This window comes from Colletotrichum godetiae, assembly GCF_030913485.1.
Source record: "Colletotrichum godetiae strain CBS 193.32 chromosome Unknown BDP55scaffold_31, whole genome shotgun sequence".
In the NCBI taxonomy this organism is placed as follows: Eukaryota; Fungi; Ascomycota; class Sordariomycetes; order Glomerellales; family Glomerellaceae; genus Colletotrichum; species Colletotrichum godetiae.
Window position 1 is genome coordinate 456,135 of NW_026851279.1, and position 18,717 is coordinate 474,851.

Below are 18,717 nucleotides of genomic sequence, written 5' to 3' on the forward strand. Positions count from 1 at the left end.
ACCAGTAGTGGCCGCCTTCTTGCCCACACGGGAACTCTTGACCATGCGGGAGATCTTGGAAGGAGGCATGTTGCAACTGATATGAGGCTGCAGACTGGTTGTATCTGAAGTTGAATTAGGTATCCCGGAAATCGGCAAGAGAACTTGTGCTTGAGGTGATTGGGCGTATGTCTCTACAAGTTTCTGTGCTAAATGGCTTGAAGTTGGAAAAGTCCTCAGTAGAAGCTAGTGTAGTCAATAAAGTGAAGAGCTCATGACCCTCAAAATCAAATGGAAAAGCTTGCTTACCTTCTTAGATGGTGCTTTGGTGAGATCTTCAAATCGGCGTGGATGAAATGCCCGAGAGGCAAGCCTCGTTTGTCTTCAAAGTATTAAGAGCAAGAAGAAGTCAGCTGATAAATTTGAATGAGAAGCAGCAACCATAAGGCCTCTTGCTGTCTTTGAGAGAATGATCACCTTTGAAGTGGTATAGGATTAGGAAAAAGAGGTTGTACTTTGGAGTTGTGTTTTCGTGAAGAACAAAGCCACTCAAAGTAGCAACGTAAAGGAAAGGTTATTGGGAGCGAAACCGTATTGAGGAGTACGCGCTTTCTTCTGCTCTGGCCCTTGGCAGCTGTGGTAGTGACGATCTGCTTACTACCTACCTCGGTTGAATTGGCTGTCTGGCGATGAAGTCAGTGATGAATGAAGAGAAACTGGCCGGGTGGTTTATTATTTTGGTGAAATAGGTGGGATGCCAGTGAGGTGCTGGTGGTGAAATAGAACTGGAAGACAGGCTCGTGAAATGAGTAATTGACGTCTCTTATATGGCCCAGGGAGGAAGGAAAGAGGGGTCGTCAAATTCAGAGGGAAGGCATACCTTTTAGAATGCCCGGAAAGAGCTCCGTCTGCATTAAGGGTACTTTTATTGGGAGCAATTGGATCAATTCTAATAAATTGAGGCTTCTGATACAGTCGTAGATCAGCAAGCCATCGGCAGTTGATGGAGTATAGATTCGCGAAATAGGTGTTTGCTAAAGAGTGAAGAGTAAAGACTCTGAAAAAGGGACAAAAAAGAGTTCAACCCCCCCCGCCCCCGGTGTTGAACTGGGGGCTCCATCTCTTGGTGTACATGCTGGGATTTACTGTTGATCTTTAAACACTCTCCCACCCATCCCAGTTTGACCTGACCTGTCGGCCTAGACGGGCGCCTGCTGGTTGCGGTGACGGGAATGGACTTGAGGGGGTGTATGAAGGCATCCTTCTGTGTATTCGGGCAGGTGGGATGGAGTTCGGGCACGTGCTAGTTAGGACGAGGACGAGGACAAATAATCATTCCCGTTAGGTTTACACCCTCTCACACTAATAGTCATAGACACGGAACCTAGCTTAGATTGTGACAATGATTATAGGGCCTAAGTCTGTTTCTCTGGTTATAGACCAACGTTGAACCTTCGTCAGATTCACGTTGAGGAGTTTCAATGCCTCCCACAATCTCCTCCATGCTCCCATCTCTTCATCACGCCTCTCCTCACGATACTATTTCACAAAGGCTGCAAAAAAACTATTTCCTGAACACACTTTGCGACTAGGTCTCTTCTACTTGCAGACCAGCGACTGAATAGTACCCAAGATGACGGCCGAACGTCAGCTCCGTTGTTGTCGACATGTCCGGAGGTCGGGCATGCTGAAGTGCTCCGGCTCGGCCTCCCGGTACCGATCGGCAGGGCTCCCGGTCGCCGTCGGATCCCTGTTCCGGCCGCGTGCACCCGCATCCGTAGGTGCGCCCTTTACTTGACTCAATGCAGTAACTTGACAATTGTAGTTGCACTCAGCGCACCCTGGCATAGGTATCGAGAAGCTTCTTTAGGGGAATCGTCGGCTTATAACAGAGAGTCAACAATACATAATGGATGCCAGTCTGAGCATTATCAACCTTTGGCGAACGTGTCTTTTCACGAATATAACGCCGGTTTAAAGAACACTCCATTAGCGCTCCTCGTCTCAAACGAGTTTCTCAAACTAGTCACACTTCACATTTCATCTCACCAACATCATCACAACTGAACCTCAAATTCTCAGAGCAAAAGGCCCATCAAAAAGGGAACTTATGTATGTACCCACTTACTACTCCGACCTCGCCAACCGGCCCTGATCAAAATCCCACCGGCTAACTCTAATTCAGTTCGCAAAGGCAGACCACAAAAGAAGCCTCCATCACCAAGCCTCCTACCACTGCCAAATCCGCCACAATGGGTTCCCTCAGCTCAGACTCCAAGAAGCCATGGATCCAAACACCATGCATCGCATCCGCGAGCCTGTCCCGCGCAGCAGGATGGTAAGTCGCCCCATGAGCCTGCTTGATTACCATCCTGTATCTGACACCACCCAGCAACATCTACCTCAAACTTGAAAACCTCCAACCCTCAGGCTCATTCAAGTCCCGCGGCGTAGGCAACCTCATGGTCCGCGCCGCCGCCTCCGCACCCCCCTCGCAAGAATCCCACTTCTACTGCTCCTCAGGCGGCAACGCCGGCCTCGCCTGCGCGACCTCGGCCATCGCCCTGAACCGCAAGGCCACCATCGTCGTGCCCATGACCACCTCCCCTCTCATGATCTCCAAGCTGCGCCTCCTCGGCGCCGACGTCCGCCAGATCGGCGCCAACTGGGCCGAGGCGGACGCCCACCTCCGCGAGGTGATGCTCGGCAACGACCCCGCAGGCGTGTACGTCCCGCCGTTTGATCACCCGCACATCTGGGACGGCGCGGCGACCATTGCCGACGAGCTCGTCTCGCAGTTGGCGGCAGGATCGTCGTCGCCGGGGAACGAGGTCGAGGTCAACGGAATCGTGTGTTCCGTCGGCGGCGGCGGATTACTAGCTGGTCTCGCGCAAGGCGTCTCGCAGAACCAGTGGCCAGGCGGCAGCGGTAGAGAGCCGCGGCTGATGGCCGTGGAGACCGTCGGCGCGGACAGTCTCAACGCCAGCGTGCTTGCCGGCGAGCACGTTACGCTGCCGGGGATCAAGTCCATTGCGGGGTCTCTGGGCGCGGTGCGCGTTGCGGCGAGGGCGTGGGAGGTGGCGAGGGACACGCCCGGGTTCCAGAGCGTGACGGTCACTGATGCGGAGGCGGCGCTGGCGTGTGTGCGGTTCGTGGATGACGCGCAGCTGGTGGTTGAGGTTGCTTGTGGTGCGACTGTTGCGACGGCTTACAACGGTGCGCTCAGGAAGAATTTTGGTGCGAGCATGTCAGATGAGGAGTGGGCGAGGCAGAACATTGTCCTTATTGTGTGCGGCGGCTCGAACGTCACTATGGAGATGCTGAACGGATACCGTACAACATACGGCGATGCTTCATGAAATCGTCCTCCAAGAGGGGAAAGAAATCTAAACTAAATAAAAGGAGGGACCAGCTTTGGTATACACCGGGATAGACTCTGTCCGGAAGATTCGAGATAAAACCTCAGAAGACGTGGGAGCGGAACAAGACTAGACACACATGATTGTAGACAGCTGCTGGGTTATATTCATCGGCATCGGAAAATCTATCTAGAATACACGACCTCACGATACTCATCCGCAGCCTTCACACCAGCATCAGAAGCCAAAAACTCATCCAAGTCCCCAAGAATCATCTGAATCTCGCCAAAATAGTTCACCTCCCCCTTCTGTACGAACCCCAGCCGCCGAAACAGCGCGATACTCGCAGCATTGCCCTCCTTAATCTTCACCATCAGGCCCTTGAGCTGCACCGGTGCCTTCTTGTCCCCCTTGCTCTCCTCCCGGACATACTCCTCGAGGATCCGCGCCTTGTTCCGATGAACGTACGTTAACAGCGTCGTCACCGCAGCGTGACCGATGCCCTTGCCGCGGTGCTCCTTGGATGCCACCATGACGTCCACCTCGCCGACGTACGAGCCCTCGTTTGCCGCAACTTGACCTTCTGCGTCGTCGTCATCGTCGTCGTAGGGGTAGATGAAGAAGTTGATGTCCCCTATCATCCGCTCCGAAGCATCAACCTCACCTGCCCGCACGGCATCGGTGGTCGCCGTCGATGACTCGAGAGGCTGGCAGATGATAAATGTGAGCTTGTCGTGAGATGTGCGCCACGACTGCTGATTCTCGTACTCCTCTTCCAACGTGAGCGGCTCTGACGCCGTGGCTTCTTGGATATCCTGTATGCATAGGAATCGCGCAGTTAGTCCTCTGTTCATCCCCTCTGCACCACAGGTCTGTCTCATCACTGGATGACTCGATCGTAAATGCATTTGCTTGCGGGCTGTTGGGCTGACCGGATCACTCATCCACTCATGATATCGCTCCACATGTCTCGCCTCGTAAGGGACGAGAGTCACCCTCGGCGTCACGATAGCTACTTTGCATGTAAGCGCTTGTCATCCTAAAACATATCGCGGCATCATCTCTCCGTGTCTCTCAGGGGAGAGAAAGATGGCGTGACGGACGCGGTACATGCCTGTATGCTCATTCAACCTCATTGTGTACTCTGCATAAGTCGCTTTTCGTCCCTCACAAGTTCACAACTGCAGCAGTTGCTGTCTCCCTCTCACAGGTCCACTTCGCAAAAGCCAAAACGCACCCCGCCGGTCTCGCCCACAACAAGCTCCTCTTCTCTCCTGCAGGCGTCCGAAAAGAGGGGGGGGGGACGCAGACCAAGGGTACCTGCGGCTGAGACAGGTGTACGATGGTTGAAGGATGGAGTTCTGGCCTGTAGAGCCCACACAACACAGCCGTAAATAAAGTCAACGTGCCAGAGTGGTTAATGGGCTGCCCTGCTACGGATCCATCAGGACTTGTCCTGTTCCAGCAGTTGAGGCAGTGGCTTCGGTCGCGCAAGTTCGAATCTTGTCGTTGACGATGATTTGTTTTTTTGGTTGGTCTCAGAGATTCCCAAGACTTGCTTGCAGGGTCAGTTGATGTGTCCGTGAGAGTGAATGTTTTTGTTTTTATACGACGGAGCTGGTGTAGCTGCGAAAGCTTCGGGGAGTTGTTCAGAACTTGCCCCACCATAGATGCCCGCTCACCCCAAATCGCAACGAAGAATCAGAAGAATAGAACAGCCATTCCGCATTTCTGGATGAAAAAAGTAAGTTAAAAAGAAGCTCGATCAATTCTCAATTCAATAGAGGCAAAGGTAAATGAATAAGACAAAAGAAAGCGCTGATGCGTCAAGGACAGGATTCGAACCTGCGCGACCGAAGCCACTGCCTAATCTGGAATCAAGGTTTGATAGCAGGGCAGCCCATTAACCACTCTGGCACCTTGACTAGTGACTGTTTTTATGATTCCAGGTAGTCAGTTGTCCTAAGTAGCGCCGCGTCTGGAGGCGCATCAGGAACGCTTTCTCAACCACCTCACTACTTTCTCTCACACGCCAGAGCATCTCGAATAGACCCTAAAGCAATGAAATCATCTTCGGAAAGGAACCCTTGAATCGCACCCCTGCTGACATAGGCCCTAGGAGCTTCGTTCAGTATCATTCCCATAATATCTACACACCATCTTACAATCGGCATCAACAGCGGAGATGGTACATTTTTTTTACACAGGGAGCACCTGTCTCAAAACAGCTTCCCGACCAACCACCCTCTCAGCTCAGTTCTCTGCCGGCTGAGGAGGAAACAGGCTGTTGAACTCCCCAGGGCGACCCAGATCAACCGTGGGCGTGCCGTACGTCAGATCCTTCCCAAACACCGCATCCTCGAAGCGGCGTTTACCGGCATCAACGCCCATCATGTCAAGCAGCATACCCATCTTGGTCGGCATCACCGGCTGCAAGAGAATGCCGGCGGAGCGGACGGCTTCCGACGCGTAGTAGATGACCTCGTGCTTCGCGGCCTGGACCTCGGGATTCGTCGAGTTGGCCAGCTTCCACGGTTCTGCGGCGGAAATGTACTTGTTTGCCTAAAAGAGTACACGATCAGCAGTGGACACCATGCAAGTCGAACCCCGATGCATCTGTGCTCTTCCATACCTCGGACAGAACGTGAAGAACGCTCCGAATGGCGGCATTGGGATTCAGCTCGTCCATGTGCTTCGACATGGTCGGCGCCATCTCGTCAATTAACGCCTTCAAACCCTCGCTGCCCTCCACCTTGTGACTCGTCAACGCACCATCGTTCTTCTCCGCTGCCCACACCACCGAGTCCCGAAGCTTCCACTTCTTGCTCTTGGCCACCCGGTTCATCAGGTTCCCCACTGTCGACTGCAAATCCTTCTGATACCGCGCGATGACCAAGGAGTTCTCATAATCCGCATCCTTCTCGATCCCGCCATCGCGCATCATAAAGTACCGCATCGTATCCAGCCCCCACCGGTCGACCGCAAAGAACGGATTCACCACATTGCCCAGCGACTTGGACATCTTCTTCTTCCCCAGCGTCCAGTGCGCGTGGCTAAGCAGCTGCTTCGGCAGCGGCAGATCCAGCGCCATCAGCAGCGCTGGCCAGTACACACCGTGGAACCGCACGATATCCTTGCCAATGATCTGCACGTCCGCCGGCCACCCGCCCTCGTGCTCGCGGCCCGGCGTCCAACCCGGGAATCCGGCCTTGGTGATGTAATTGATGAGCGCGTCGACCCAGACGTAAATCGTTTGCGTCGGGTCGTCCGGCACCCGCACGCCCCAGTCCAACCTCTGCACCGGCCGCGAGATGGACAGGTCCTCGAGGTTATTCGACACCCACGCCACCACCTCCTTCTGCCTTGCCCTCGGCACGATCCAATCCGGGTTCGCCTCGTAAAACGCCAGCAGCTTCTCCTTGAGCGCCGTCATGCGGAAGTGGTAATTCTTCTCCTCGATCCACTCCACCTCGTTCCCGGACTCGATGGCCGCCATGATGGTCCGTCCCGTCTGCGGCTCGACCCGCCGCTCAATCTCGTTGTTGCCGTAGAAGCACTCGTCGCTAACGCAGTACCACCCCTCATGCTTGGATTCGTAAATGTACCCACGCTCCTTGAGCAGGTGCCAAAAGTGCTGCACCGCCTCCTTGTGGTCCTGGTCCGTCGTGCGGATGAAGTGGTCGTTGGCCATGCCGATGGCCTTGGCCAGGTCGCGGAACTTCTCGGCCGTCGTGTCGCAGAACTCCTTGGCCGGCACACCTTGCTTCGCCGCCGCCTGCTGGACCTTGGAGCCGTGCTCGTCCGTGCCGGTACAGAGGATCGCGGTCCGGCCCTTTAGGACTTGCCAGCGCTTTAGGACGTCTGCCAGGAGCATCGAGTACATGTGGCCGACATGTGGTGCTGTGAGAGAACCATTCCTTTAGCCTGTGTCGAATCTTATAGAGCGATTCAAGGGGATTATACATACATGCATTGACGTAAAAGATGGGCGTCGTCACGTAGTATGGCTTGTCGCCCTTACTGTCGGAGCTCGCGAAACGGCGTCGCGATGTCTGCCCATGAGTGCACGAAGGGCAGACCCAGGGTGATCGCATCGCCGGGACATGGCGGCGGCTGCGGAATGCCGAAGCTGTGGATAACCTTGCTGGTCTCATCGAGCCTGTTGTTGTCGAGCCTACCGCTTGAGAAGCATGCCGTCGGTAGCTGGGATAGGCGAGTTGCGTGATGAATCGAAAGCTTGCAGTGTTCCTCTCGCTCCAAGTGCACCGTACGAATTGTGTTAGTCGATAACGGCCCAGAGCTCTTATCGGCGCACAATCCCTGTCTGCCCCGCCAAACTTCTTCCCGAGTCCTTTCAACCTTCCATTGTGTTGCGACAACACCGCCGAGTACACAATCCTACTACCAACTTTCCTCCTTCCACACACCACGATTGCAAGACACGAGCAGAGTACCGCAAAAATGTCTCTCCCCTCTCGCGAAACAGAAATGAGGGCCTCGGCCGACGGTACGTCCACACTCCCTTCCCAACCCCCACCAAGCTCACTTCGTAGCTTCACGATAGAAGCTAACACAACCTTCCCCCCGCCCTCCAGCGGCCTCAAACTTCGCAGACGCCTACTACGAAGCCCTCAACCGCCGCAAACAAGGCACCTCGCTCGAAAAATTCTACACAACAACCTGCTCCAAATACCCTACCCCGCCCGACATCTCCATCAACGGCGCCGTCCTCCCCGGCGGCCCCGACGAATACGCCGCCCTACTCGACACCCAGGGCGCCGACGTCCATCACGAGGTCGAATCCCTCGATGCCCACGTCGTCAACAGCGATTTCTCCCTGGGGTGCCCCGAGCACCTGCAGAAGGGCGACGAAAAGGGCGCCAAGTGCAGCATCATGGCGCAGGTCACGGGCAGGGTGCATTATGGGCGAGGGAGGGACGCGCCGGCCAAGACGTTCAACGAGGTGTTTGTGCTGGTGCCGAATTGGGATACGTTTGGGAAGAATCCGCCGAGGGGCGCGAGGCGGTGGTTGATTATGAGCCAGAACTTCCGCGCGCTATGAGAGGGGGTCATGAGTTGGGTTCTTTTGATTTGAAATGATAGCGAGATCGACGACGAGCGACACGACGTGTGGGCTGGGCTTTCTCCTTTACCACACATGAATAGAGGTGAGCCTTGCCTTGTCTCCTCTTTATTCGCCTACTGACTCGGATACAGAATGAAAAAGAGCCATTCAGAATGGAGTCGGTCTGGGAGAGCAATCAGAAGCCCGATGGGATATATAACAGTAGGCTCGACTTGAGGCGTCTGGGCATGATGAAAAAAGGGTGTCTCAATTCATAGAAACAGCAACGTTGATAGCAATGGAGAAGCTCACGCCCCAAGCTGCTGCTTGCGGTACTTCCAGTATCCCGCCCTCACAGGATCCCACTTGGCCGCCAATCGGTCCAGATACTTAGCCGCCTCCTCCTTCTGCCCCTTCTCCGCCAACACTTCGGCCAAGAAATCGAGCGCGTGGCTGCTGCGCACCTCCTCCTTACCCTCCTCCCCCTCCGCGCCAACGTTCTTGACAAATTGCCCCGCAAACGCCTCGGCCGTTTCGAGCTTGCGCCCGCCCTTGACCAGCACGCCGCGCAGGTAATTCCACGCCGCCTGATTCTGCGGGGCCAGCAGCGTCTTCTCCTCGACGTAACGAATCTCGCGATCGACCACGTCGGCGGGGACTTTCGGGTCGTGCTCCGTCGCGTGCGAACCCTCGGTAGACTTCGCCGGGTCGCTAAACACGAGGAAGAAGCGATGCGACCACGCCGAGTTGTTTCGCACATCCTCCTCGATCCAATTCTGCGTCGACAGCAGCTCCTGTAGATTCCACAGCCCCAGCTTGCGCACCAGATACTGCCGATAACTCCAGACGTGGTAGTTCTTGGTATCCTCCTCGAGCATGCGCGTCAGGAACTCCGTCTCGGACCGGCCGAAGCGCTTCACCTCGTCGGGCGTCGCCTTGATGCCCTCGTAGTAATGGTCCAGCAGCAGCTGGCGGTGGTGCCAGATCTGGTAGTTCTTGATGTGCTTGAGCGAGACCTCGTTGAGCCACTCGATCTCGTCGACGAGGGGGATCTCGAGCGCCTGGACGATCTTGAAGCGGTAGAGCCAGACAGTGTAGTGCGCCGGGTTCATGGAGATGACGTGCTCCGTCAGGCGGAGGGTTCGCGGGCTGTATTCTTCCGAGACCATGACGGCACGGAGGTAGCTCATGACTGTGGAGGAGACACGGTGTCAGTCTCTTGCCAACATTCTAGCAAGCTTGCAGACACCCAAATAGTGAAAGAGACAGAAATTGTGAATTATTTACCCTCGGCGTAGTCCTCCGGATAAGCAATCGTAGCCAGCGCGCCATCGGGCTCCTCAGCAGGAATCGGCACGACGTCGTCCCACTCCGGGTCCGTCGCGTACGGTCCCATCTTGTCGCCATAAAGCTCCCTCCTGATGGCCGACATCTCTCTCCGTCTCTGCGTCTCCTCCTGGATATCCTCGTTCGAAATCGCCTCGACGTTACCCGTGGCGGCGTCCGTGGTCCCGGCACTGGCAAACTCCCTCCGCTGAAGGAATCTCCTGTGCAAGATCTCGAGCGCGGTAAGTTGAGCCTGCTTGGCGGCGCGCGCGGCGAACTGCTCGAGAGGGTACTCGCCCACGTCGCGGCCGTTCTTGTCTTTCCCCCAGTCGTAGACGACGGCGCCCTTTTCCGTGGTCTTTTGCCGGTCGAGGCGGCGGATGGGCGGGCTCTCGCGGTTCACCTGCTTCCAGAACTCGCGCTCCGCCTTGTTGTTGAGGCAAATCTCCTTGCTCGCTACGCGGCGTACGAGGCTTGCGTTCACCCAAGCCTGTCGCTCCGCGGGGGTGAGGCTGTGCAGTCCGCCGGCCTCCTCTCGCTTTCGCTCGTGCGGGTTCGTCTGGTAGAAGCGGTGGAGGGAGCGCTCGTTGACCGTCTTTGGTGGTTCTTGGGTTTGGGCGGCGGTAGATGATGGTGTCTGCTTGCCTGTGTCGGGAGAGCTTAAGTCAGCACGCGGGAGGAGGAGGAGGAAAGCTCGGAACCAGAGGTAGTGAGCGACGAGCAGGGTCCAGAGGGAGGAGCTATATGATCCGATAAACAGGAATACGGCCGATGCCAACGTACTCTTGCTCTCAGCTTCCTTGGCTTTGGAGCTGACCTTTGATTTGGCGGGCATATCTGCGGTTGGCTTGGTTTATGGCGGGGTTGAGCTGGCAGCGAGATCAGACTGCCTTTGGGCTGTGGAAAATGCGCTCCAACGGCCGATACCCCACCACGGGAAGACGCCCCTGGATTTTTTGACACCTGTTTTCTCCCGAGACATATTCCAGTTGGAAAAAGTGTCGCCAGGTCTAAGACAATTGCAATTTTGGATGCATCTCGCATACAACGGTGTCAGTCAACCAAGCATTAATTTTAGCACCGCAAGGTGGACTTCTAAGCTCTCAGCGCCGATTAAAATAGATACATGAAGCCGCACCCAAAGTGTTCCCTTCTCCTCCTCATATTATCATGTCGTATGGCAAATAACCCAATGTGGCCAATAAATCTTCTCAGCCTTGCGCAATGGCACGGCTCTTTGGAAAAAAGTAGTGCAGAAGCAGATTGAAGCTTGTCGCATCCTCATCAATGGCTCTCGACGCGCCAGAACTTCCAGCCTTCTCGCTCGCCTACGCCCCCGTGGACACCCACCAGCTTCTCGACACCCTCGTTACCGTCGGCATTCAGGAAGCTCTCTTGGTCAATTTCCATGCCTCCGTCATTGTCTTCGTCCATTCCGTTCTTGAGGACTGCGGGCCAGAGCACGCCAACACCGTCACCGCCAAGGGTTGTCTCGAATTTCTCGTAGCCTTCGTCTTCCAGTTGAGATTCCAGCCGGTTAAGCTTGTCCTTGGGCACATCGGGCTTCAGCAGAGTGATGGAGCAACCGCCGCCGCCAGCGCCGGTCAGCTTCGTCCATCCAATGCCTTCGTGATCCACCAGTTCTCTTATCCGCTCGAGACGCGGGTGGGACACCCCCAACGAGACCAACAATCCGTGGTTGATAGTCATTAGCTCTCCCACCTTTCGTAGACTTTCTTCCTCCTCGTTGTCGAATGTTTCATTTCCAATCAGATTGTCTGCCGCAACGGTGACCTTGTCGATGGCGTCCAGGATGCTACCAACCAGCTCCGGATGCGTCTTCTTCAGCTTGCCGACCTTGGCCACTTCAAATGCCGTCGACTTTGCCTGCTTCGTGTCGACGAGAAGAAGAGGGAGCTCAGGGAAATCCCAGAGAGGTCGCACGGCCGGGGGTTTGCTGTAGTTTGTCCGCTGGAAGACCACTGCCTTGCCTTGAGTTGAAACGGTGTTGTCTACGCCTGAAGGATTACCGTGTATGCACATCTCGCAGACAAACGCCCACCGGTTGATTCTCTCCACTTGCAACCTAGCCTCGTCAGGGGGCTGATCTGGGTGTGGGCCCGACAACGTGCGCAGCTGCAGGAGAAGAGCCGCTGCCAGGCAGACGGCGATCGACGCACTGCTGCCCAGGCCAGCGCCGATGGGAATCGTTGATCGCAGAGTGTAGAGGCATCCCGTGAAAGACTGGTGGCCAAGCGACAGGAAGATGTACAAGAAAGCCGAGGCCGAGTTTTGGTGCACTTTTCGTACTTGATCAGACTTGTGTGGTGATATTTCTGCGAGGTTTGGTTGGATGGCTGCAACCAGGTGCGGGTCAAGTTCCGTCACCAGGTCGTAATAGGACTTCTTCTTTGAGGGGTGCTGGAAGGTGGCCCACGGCAGGTCGTCGATGTTCCATGTATGTTGCAGGTCGATATCTGGGAAACGGAGAGAGACTGTTCTCCTCGACTTGGAGAGGGAGGTGACGAGGAGGTATGATCGCAAGGAGATGGCAGCGGCGATTGCGGCCTGTTGGTCAGACGTGGGTCAGTCAGTACATGGCAAAATGATGCAGGGAAAAGGGGGTTTGGGCGCAAACGTACCTTGCCGTGGACAACAGCATGCTCTCCAAAAACGATGACTTTTCCTGGTGCAGAGACCATGAAGGCCGGCATCATGGGAGTTGACTGTTTGCGTTCCATTCTGAGACGATGCGCCAGGTTGCCGTTGCCATTCACATAGGCGGCGGGTGGTATGCCATTGATGGCAATGCTGTCAGCCCCGTTTCGCGTTTCTGGAGCAAAGACAGCCATGTGACGCGTTGCTGGGTGGTGCAAAATAGAGAGAAGCGAGGTATGCGAAAGGAGCAGAAAGAAGTTGTCGTTATCGAGTTGTTGTCAGAGAGCCGTACTAGGGGTAGCGCATAGCCCAACTGTCAGGGTCGTCTAAGGGTGCCGAATGGGTGGTGCTGTGAGGGGTCAATTGGTGGGTAGTAGCGGTAGCGGAGCGAATCGAGACAGTGGCAGCAAGATGGGTCGTGATAGAAGGCTTGACGAGGTGGGTGGGTGTTGGCGCAAGTGGTGGAGAGCGAGAGAGAGAGAGGGTGGTGAAGCAGAAAAAAGTTGTTGGGAGAGAGTGTGAGAGAAGAGAGGCGGAAGCGGAAACCGGTGACGATCAGCGGCGCGTGTGTGAGAGAAGAGAGACAGGAGGATGGATGGATGGATGCAGGACTCGAGGAGAAGGAGTGGTCTAGCTCGTTGGTAATACAGTAATCCAACGACTTTTACTAGAGGACGAGAGAATGGGACGCTGGATTCAGTTAGGCAATTTAGCTTTCCCAGGTTCCGGGGGGTGGTGGATGGGCAAGCCGCAAATTAGACAACGTGGTTGCGCAGCTGCTGGAGCTCGACAAGGACAAGCAAGGACAAGGAGACTGGAGACGGTCTCGACGGGTCACGGAGCGAGGAAGCTGGATCCGTCACTTCCAGACAGGAAACATGGGGAAAGACGATCACCAAAGGGGTAAGGGTAGACAAGGTAGCGTACCTATGGTACCTTACGGACTGATGCGAGGTGGATGGTAGGTACTTGGGAGGAATGGAACTGTATTATTCAAGACGGAAACTGGGGTGCTCCGGTAGAGTGCCTGGAGGAAACAGGCGTCCTTGGGTGCTCACAGTCTTCATAACGGACGGGAGAGACGGTAAGGTAAGGAAGGCATCGCAATTGAGACTTGATTTAGATGCCATGCGGGAGAACGGGGGTCCCAGTCCGGGGGTGGAATGTTTCCAGATCCCGTGGCGGTTGTCCAGCCACAAGAAAAACTTTTGGGAGCTCCAAGATGTACTCCGTAAGGTACCCAAGGTAGGTAGGTGTTCGATTGGAACTATGCTCATTGCTCATTGGGACAAATGGCAAATGCACCCTGCAGGTCTTGTTGGGACTTGGGACGAAACGCAGCTCCGGGAGAAGCACAATGATGTCCTCGAAACGCATTCGCTAGCCTCACAAAGTAGGTAAGGGCTATGCTGCTGTCTGGTGCGCGTGACGGTTATTGATGATGTTGCCTGTCATGTCATTACGCTTACTTGTCATCAATAATACAACTTGGGGTCCAACACTGGAACATAGCCAACACAAAGCCCTCGAATCGCCTGTACTTCGTACCTTGCTTTCTTGCGGCACCTCTCCTTGCCAACATGACAGCGGTGCTCCTCCATTGGCTCGCTCTCCCTTCTGGCCCCTGATGACTGATTATGTTCCCGGCCTGGTGGGCAGTTTCCCGGCAAGCACCCGATTGCCTTGACAGGGGTTGCTGCAGGTGCAATCCGTGGGACCGTGGAAGGAGGGCGGCCATCGAAGGCGACCTGCTTCTTGCCTTGGGTACTCCGTAGTTCTGTGGTACTTGTGGTACTTGGAACATGGCAGGCAGCATTGGGAAAAGTACCTTCCATCACCTGCACAGCCCTGATGGTGGGGGGCATGACTTGAACACACCAAGTTGCCCAAGTTGGGGAACAGGCGCTTTTGACAGCGCCACATCCAACGCCCAGCTCCTCGAGATTGACGTTTCGAATGCAAAGCTGACAGCTTGGAGCTCTCGAGCTGATACCTAACCAGTTCTAAACAGCAGATCAATCGATCGTTCTTTCAAGGCTTCGATTTGATGCTGACCGGCTGCATGGTACTTCTACTACCCGTATACGTATGCCCTCACGGCCCTCCATCAGAATGGAAGCGATCTGCAGCAACAAGCCTCGCGGCTCAATACCAGCAGCCTTCAATAGCAGCTTTGGTCACGCAAACACCACACCACAACCAAATCAGGCTTGTAAGCAACAACTATGGACGCCTCCAAGCTACAATTGAGAAGCTGTGAGTTGCGGCACGGCTTCGAGCTTACGACTACTGGACAGTCAAGAAATGCCAGAAATCTGGTACGCCTATCCGTACGAACGTATGGCGACTCCTAGATCGCCAACCATGTCGTCAGTGTTGAGATCGAGCGTTGTTTCGTCTGATGCCTTTATTCGTTCGTGGTAGGGGCTGTGGTAGCACTGATCTGCTCCAAGGGCGTCCGCCTAGGCAGTTCACCCCAGCCATGAGCCTCTGGCCAACGTGGGCAGTCCGATGCGACCAACACCACCGATCACGGACTCGATATGCATTCACCCAACCAACCAATAACCGCGAGATTGCATCGTGGATGACAAAGGGAAAGAACCGAGACTCGAGGCGGTGAGACATCGCAGCAGTCACAATGTCAGAGGAAAGGGAGGACAGCCGCAAAGGGATACGAATACCCGCATAGAGTCTCCTCCTGTCTCTCCATTTCGTGACACCTTCACCGTTTGACAGCTCCGTGTCTCGGATCAAGAAGAGTTGCATCGCCGCATCATAACGGAAAGACTTAGATCAATTTGTCTCGATGCCCAGCCTGCATTATTCGGAGCTCTCGTGAGGCTCATTGAGAATGTAGTGGCCGTGCTCTGGACCGTTTTCCGCAAACTCCAACCATTGCCGGCAGGCAATTATGACCAGCGGCACAGCACAGGTTGCGCCGTTGCGGAACCCACGAACACGAAGGTTGGCTTATCGATACCTTGCCGTTAGATCCCTCGCCGGGCGTGCCGGGGAGCTTTCAGCTTGACGACCGAGGCGCAGACTGCGCAGTGCATTTGCGGGTCTTTCTCCTCACCTGAGGAGACTGTCGATCGCCGAGCACGATAGCCAGAAACAAGCAAACGCTTGGCAGGAACAGAAATCGGTGATGAGTCTCGTTGAGCTCTCGTCTCGCCTGTGCTTCAAGCGCACAATCTCAATCACACCGGCGGCTATCTACGTGTACGAGAACATCTGCCAAGGAGTTCCACAGATGCAAATGACTTCGCAAAACATAGAGCATCGTCAAGAACATCGTTCTCAAGTTCATGAACAGCTTCCATCTGCAATCCGTATCTACAATATCTCAGAGATGACTAACTGAGAATGGACAAATTCAATACACTTGAGTCAATCTAGGTGGAATATCCTCAGCAAGCCATGAAATGCCGACTTAGCCAGTGCCTGACTCCATCAACATGCCATGGGAGCCGACGTCTTCGTATTGCGACTTGGCTCAAGCAACGGCTTGCAACCTTGCGTAAAGCTATCAAAGACTTCGAACCTCGAACTGCTAAGCAACGTGCGAAAGTAAAATCTCCAGAAGTATCGCATTACTGCAACGGCGGGGTAATCGTCCAGCCAAATCGCAGCATTGAGGGGAAGGTCAAGCTTGCTTTGCCTCTTCAGACGGAAGAACAATGCATATCAGCTTTAGGCTGTCACACAATTGAGCCTATCACCAAGCTACTGGCTCCTGCACTAACTTAGGACCGTCGCGTCTGTGCCGCTACTCGCCGGGCGTCAGCGTCACTCATCCTGCATCGATATCGTCCTGTAGCCTTGCTGCCCCGCCATGTGGACTTCGCACTCCGTTATCTCCCAGGATGCCCCGATCCTGACTTGAGCGAATAGAAAACACAAAGACGTGAGCAAGGCCTAATTTTCTTCCCGAGACATCATCTGAAGCAGAGAGACGTCTTCCCCTGTATCATTGTATTCAGAGCTCCAAAGTATCCTTGTACTATCCCCCGGCCCGCACCGAACCCCGCGCGAAGAGCTTCCCGCTAGCCCCGCGAGCCCCGGAATTGCCGTCTTCAACTCGATACCTCGATCTACAGAAGAAACCATATCCTCTCTCTCGTCGTTACAGTCCAGAAATATCGCAACGATGGCCGTGACGGAGCTCGCCCTTCTCCAATTCAAGGAGCCTCTCACCGAGGAGGTCAAGGAGCTCATGGACTACTGCCAAACCGTTCAGGACACCTGGGTTCTGCGCCAGAAGCCCGGTCTGCCGCCAACCCGGATAGAGCGCGGAACCGCCATCCTCCAGCAAGTCGAGGACCCGGCCGTTATACTCCTGGCGGCGCAGTGGGATTCTCCGCAGGCGCATGGGGAGTGGATCGCTTCACCCGAGAACCAAAACGTCATGGCCAAGCTCATGCCGCACATTCACATCGAGGGCCCGCGGAGCGTGCTGTTTTTCCACATTGACGCACCCATCTTTGCGAAGCCCACATCATCGCCCTCAGAGACGAAGGACGGGGCTGAGGGAGCAGAGGCGGATTCCGAGGACAAGAAGCCGGAAGCGCCGGCAGCCGAGGAAGAGAGCAAAGCAGAGGGCAAGAAGAAGGCGCAAGACGAGCCGCCATCTCTCCTGACGGCGCCGGTGCTCAGCGTCGGGCGGTTCGGGGTGAAGTCGGAGAAGAAGGAGGAGTTTGTCAAGAAATACGCCGAGGCCAAGTGGGTTGTCGAGGAGTCGTCGAAGCCGTTCCCCGTCCGCGGCGGTTGGCGGATCGAAAAGGCCGCCGAGGAGCTCGAGGAGTATATCATGTACTGCGGCTGGGAGACGGTGGAACAACACAAGGCGATTGCGGAGCACGAGGGGTTCAAGGAGTGGGCTGGCATTCAGGAGTTTGTGACGGGAACGGACATTTGGCACTACAAGCGGCTCATGTGAGGTATCTGTGATGTTACACATGTCGATAAACCAGAGACGCGAAGCCTTTGGCGTTTAGATGGTAGATGGCCTCCAAGGGTGTTACTGGTACTGTCTGGTCTGCTAGAGAGGATTATAGCCGTCAGGGAAAGAAAGGAGCACGAGTGGTGGCAGTTCTTTGTGTTGTTGTGTTCAATGGTTTCTTCGTTGGCGGGAAATGTCTGACTAGCAACGAAAAGTTGACAAAGTCTCCATTTCATCTCGCAAATTTGCCTAGGTGATATTCCTCGACGCCATGTATGTGGTGACGCAGGTCGTCTCTCCCATTCCGAACCATTCAAGGTACAGGAAGGAGAAAAACAAAGCACTGCGCTTCACAATCTCCTTTCCCCAATAGACCGACCGGCCAGTAGCCCCACGAAAAACAGAACCCAGGGTTGGAAACAACAAGTCTCATTCCATTGACCTCATGACAGGCTACTCATGCTTTTATAATCCCATCGAAGCTACGTTTTTTTGACGATTTTTGTTCGAAACGTTTACGGGAATCCCTTATGCGGAGGACTTGCCCTTGGGGTTCTTCTTGGGGACGTCCTTGATCTGGAGCTCTGTAGGCGGGGAATTGTGGTTAGAATTGGTTTCCTCAACTCGTTAAATCGCCCGGGCTGCAATTTCTCCGTTCCATCCTCGGCGCACAAGGACGCTGATTTTGCGGGGGAGGAGACTGCGCCCAAGTGAAAGGGGCGGTGGAAGAGTAAGGGGTTTGATAACGTACGAGGGGGAAGGGACTGCTTGAGCTTCTCGGCCTTGTCGGAGTCCTTGAGGACGAGGGTGTAGAGGTGGCGCTGGCAGCGGACCTTGAACTTGATCTGGGAGTTCTTGGTGCTCTTCTTGATGCGAGCGGCTATAATTCAGACACAATGTTAGACATGCGGTCCTTTTTCTATCAATTCGCTCCCTAGCCAAGACGGCCTCGAAAATTCCAAGTTGTCCTCGTGTTGTAGAAATCGCATCGAGGCTTCGTCGGATGTGGTCATGGTAACGGTTTAGAAAGGGATTGTAGGTTGAGCATACAGGAAGCGTCCTTTCTCCGGGCAATCTCAATGAACTACAGAAACAGCAAACGTTAGTCAATTTTCTCCGCAAGAAATTTCCAAGCAGCAGTTCAGCGCCTCCAGAAATCATAGCGACGTACCTGCTTGATATCACCGATTTCGCGAGGCATCTTGGCGGTATTTTTCGGGGGGGGTTGGCGACAACGAAGGAGGGGGTCTTGTCTGGTCGGATTGAGTGGTTGCTGTCGTGAGACTTTCGTGGGCTCTTTTTCGATGGAAAATTGATTTTGTGGGATGGACCCCTGTGGCAGCGAAACGCACGGGCCAGCTCTAGTACTCGGCCGGGGGGACTCG

At 54.9% G+C, this 18,717-nt stretch overlaps 10 protein-coding genes and 2 non-coding genes across 12 annotated transcripts; 5 read left to right on the forward strand and 7 right to left on the reverse strand.

The window, feature by feature from the left end:
- Positions 1 to 1,986: 1,986 nt before the first annotated feature.
- Positions 1,987 to 3,431, forward strand: BDP55DRAFT_226283 (pyridoxal-phosphate dependent enzyme). Its single transcript, XM_060566115.1, has 3 exons — positions 1,987 to 2,091; positions 2,178 to 2,317; positions 2,372 to 3,431. The coding sequence occupies exons 2-3, from the start codon at positions 2,232 to 2,234 to the stop codon at positions 3,336 to 3,338; spliced, it is 1,053 nt and encodes a 350-aa protein (XP_060427489.1). The 5' UTR covers positions 1,987 to 2,091; positions 2,178 to 2,231; the 3' UTR covers positions 3,339 to 3,431.
- Positions 3,432 to 3,523: 92 nt separating this feature from the next.
- BDP55DRAFT_556546 (N-acetyltransferase) lies at positions 3,524 to 4,474 on the reverse strand (the record flags this gene model as incomplete). The annotated part of the gene is made up of 3 exons (XM_060569603.1): positions 3,524 to 4,153; positions 4,271 to 4,368; positions 4,438 to 4,474. 3 exons carry the CDS (start codon positions 4,472 to 4,474, stop codon positions 3,524 to 3,526), a joined length of 765 nt encoding a protein of 254 aa, XP_060427490.1.
- Positions 4,475 to 4,737: 263 nt separating this feature from the next.
- BDP55DRAFT_t222 lies at positions 4,738 to 4,853 on the forward strand. The gene has a single exon. It is a non-coding gene; the product is annotated as a tRNA-Ser (tRNA).
- Positions 4,854 to 5,162: 309 nt separating this feature from the next.
- Positions 5,163 to 5,263, reverse strand: BDP55DRAFT_t223. The gene has a single exon. It is a non-coding gene; the product is annotated as a tRNA-Ser (tRNA).
- A 9-nt stretch (positions 5,264 to 5,272) lies between these two features.
- BDP55DRAFT_670410 (tRNA synthetase class I) lies at positions 5,273 to 7,592 on the reverse strand. The gene is made up of 3 exons (XM_060575376.1): positions 7,306 to 7,592; positions 5,971 to 7,238; positions 5,273 to 5,900 (listed from the first exon to the last, which is right to left on the reverse strand). Exons 1-3 carry the CDS (start codon positions 7,490 to 7,492, stop codon positions 5,592 to 5,594), a joined length of 1,764 nt encoding a protein of 587 aa, XP_060427491.1. The 5' UTR covers positions 7,493 to 7,592; the 3' UTR covers positions 5,273 to 5,591.
- A 207-nt stretch (positions 7,593 to 7,799) lies between these two features.
- Positions 7,800 to 8,400, forward strand: BDP55DRAFT_556395 (nuclear transport factor 2 domain-containing protein; the record flags this gene model as incomplete). The annotated part of the gene is made up of 2 exons (XM_060569588.1): positions 7,800 to 7,845; positions 7,934 to 8,400. The coding sequence occupies 2 exons, from the start codon at positions 7,800 to 7,802 to the stop codon at positions 8,398 to 8,400; spliced, it is 513 nt and encodes a 170-aa protein (XP_060427492.1).
- A 147-nt stretch (positions 8,401 to 8,547) lies between these two features.
- Positions 8,548 to 10,738, reverse strand: BDP55DRAFT_226222 (prenyltransferase alpha subunit). Its single transcript, XM_060566114.1, has 3 exons — positions 10,513 to 10,738; positions 9,691 to 10,374; positions 8,548 to 9,595 (listed from the first exon to the last, which is right to left on the reverse strand). Exons 1-3 carry the CDS (start codon positions 10,562 to 10,564, stop codon positions 8,712 to 8,714), a joined length of 1,620 nt encoding a protein of 539 aa, XP_060427493.1. The 5' UTR covers positions 10,565 to 10,738; the 3' UTR covers positions 8,548 to 8,711.
- Positions 10,739 to 11,013: 275 nt separating this feature from the next.
- On the reverse strand, positions 11,014 to 12,581 carry BDP55DRAFT_556319 (mevalonate kinase; the record flags this gene model as incomplete). Its single annotated transcript, XM_060569576.1, has 2 exons — positions 11,014 to 12,297; positions 12,372 to 12,581. 2 exons carry the CDS (start codon positions 12,579 to 12,581, stop codon positions 11,014 to 11,016), a joined length of 1,494 nt encoding a protein of 497 aa, XP_060427494.1.
- A 1,244-nt stretch (positions 12,582 to 13,825) lies between these two features.
- On the reverse strand, positions 13,826 to 14,504 carry BDP55DRAFT_226138 (uncharacterized protein). The gene has a single exon (XM_060566113.1). It carries the CDS (start codon positions 14,250 to 14,252, stop codon positions 13,863 to 13,865), a length of 390 nt encoding a protein of 129 aa, XP_060427495.1. The 5' UTR covers positions 14,253 to 14,504; the 3' UTR covers positions 13,826 to 13,862.
- Positions 14,344 to 14,702, forward strand: BDP55DRAFT_226108 (uncharacterized protein). Its single transcript, XM_060566112.1, has one exon. It carries the CDS (start codon positions 14,435 to 14,437, stop codon positions 14,645 to 14,647), a length of 213 nt encoding a protein of 70 aa, XP_060427496.1. The 5' UTR covers positions 14,344 to 14,434; the 3' UTR covers positions 14,648 to 14,702.
- A 1,838-nt stretch (positions 14,703 to 16,540) lies between these two features.
- BDP55DRAFT_556394 (uncharacterized protein) lies at positions 16,541 to 17,329 on the forward strand (the record flags this gene model as incomplete). The annotated part of the gene is made up of 1 exon (XM_060569587.1): positions 16,541 to 17,329. The coding sequence occupies one exon, from the start codon at positions 16,541 to 16,543 to the stop codon at positions 17,327 to 17,329; it is 789 nt and encodes a 262-aa protein (XP_060427497.1).
- Positions 17,330 to 17,860: 531 nt separating this feature from the next.
- Positions 17,861 to 18,533, reverse strand: BDP55DRAFT_730617 (60S ribosomal protein L38; the record flags this gene model as incomplete). The annotated part of the gene is made up of 4 exons (XM_060579712.1): positions 17,861 to 17,916; positions 18,084 to 18,212; positions 18,383 to 18,416; positions 18,504 to 18,533. 4 exons carry the CDS (start codon positions 18,531 to 18,533, stop codon positions 17,861 to 17,863), a joined length of 249 nt encoding a protein of 82 aa, XP_060427498.1.
- Between the last annotated feature and the right edge of the window lie 184 nt (positions 18,534 to 18,717).

Coding starts and splice junctions, on each gene's coding strand:
- BDP55DRAFT_226108 (XM_060566112.1), top strand. CDS start 14,435: ATGCTGACCGGCTGCATGGTACTTCTACTACCCGTATACGTATGCCCT.
- BDP55DRAFT_226138 (XM_060566113.1), bottom strand. CDS start 14,252: ATGCCCCCCACCATCAGGGCTGTGCAGGTGATGGAAGGTACTTTTCCC.
- BDP55DRAFT_226283 (XM_060566115.1), top strand. CDS start 2,232: ATGGGTTCCCTCAGCTCAGACTCCAAGAAGCCATGGATCCAAACACCA. Junction 2,318..2,371: donor CTGTCCCGCGCAGCAGGATG/GTAAGTCGCCCC, acceptor GACACCACCCAG/CAACATCTACCTCAAACTTG.
- BDP55DRAFT_226222 (XM_060566114.1), bottom strand. CDS start 10,564: ATGCCCGCCAAATCAAAGGTCAGCTCCAAAGCCAAGGAAGCTGAGAGC. Junction 10,375..10,512: donor CAAGGAAGCTGAGAGCAAGA/GTACGTTGGCAT, acceptor CTCCCGACACAG/GCAAGCAGACACCATCATCT. Junction 9,596..9,690: donor TCCGGAGGACTACGCCGAGG/GTAAATAATTCA, acceptor TCTCCTCCACAG/TCATGAGCTACCTCCGTGCC.
- BDP55DRAFT_670410 (XM_060575376.1), bottom strand. CDS start 7,492: ATGAGACCAGCAAGGTTATCCACAGCTTCGGCATTCCGCAGCCGCCGC. Junction 7,239..7,305: donor CATCTTTTACGTCAATGCAT/GTATGTATAATC, acceptor GTTCTCTCACAG/CACCACATGTCGGCCACATG. Junction 5,901..5,970: donor TTCTTCACGTTCTGTCCGAG/GTATGGAAGAGC, acceptor GTACTCTTTTAG/GCAAACAAGTACATTTCCGC.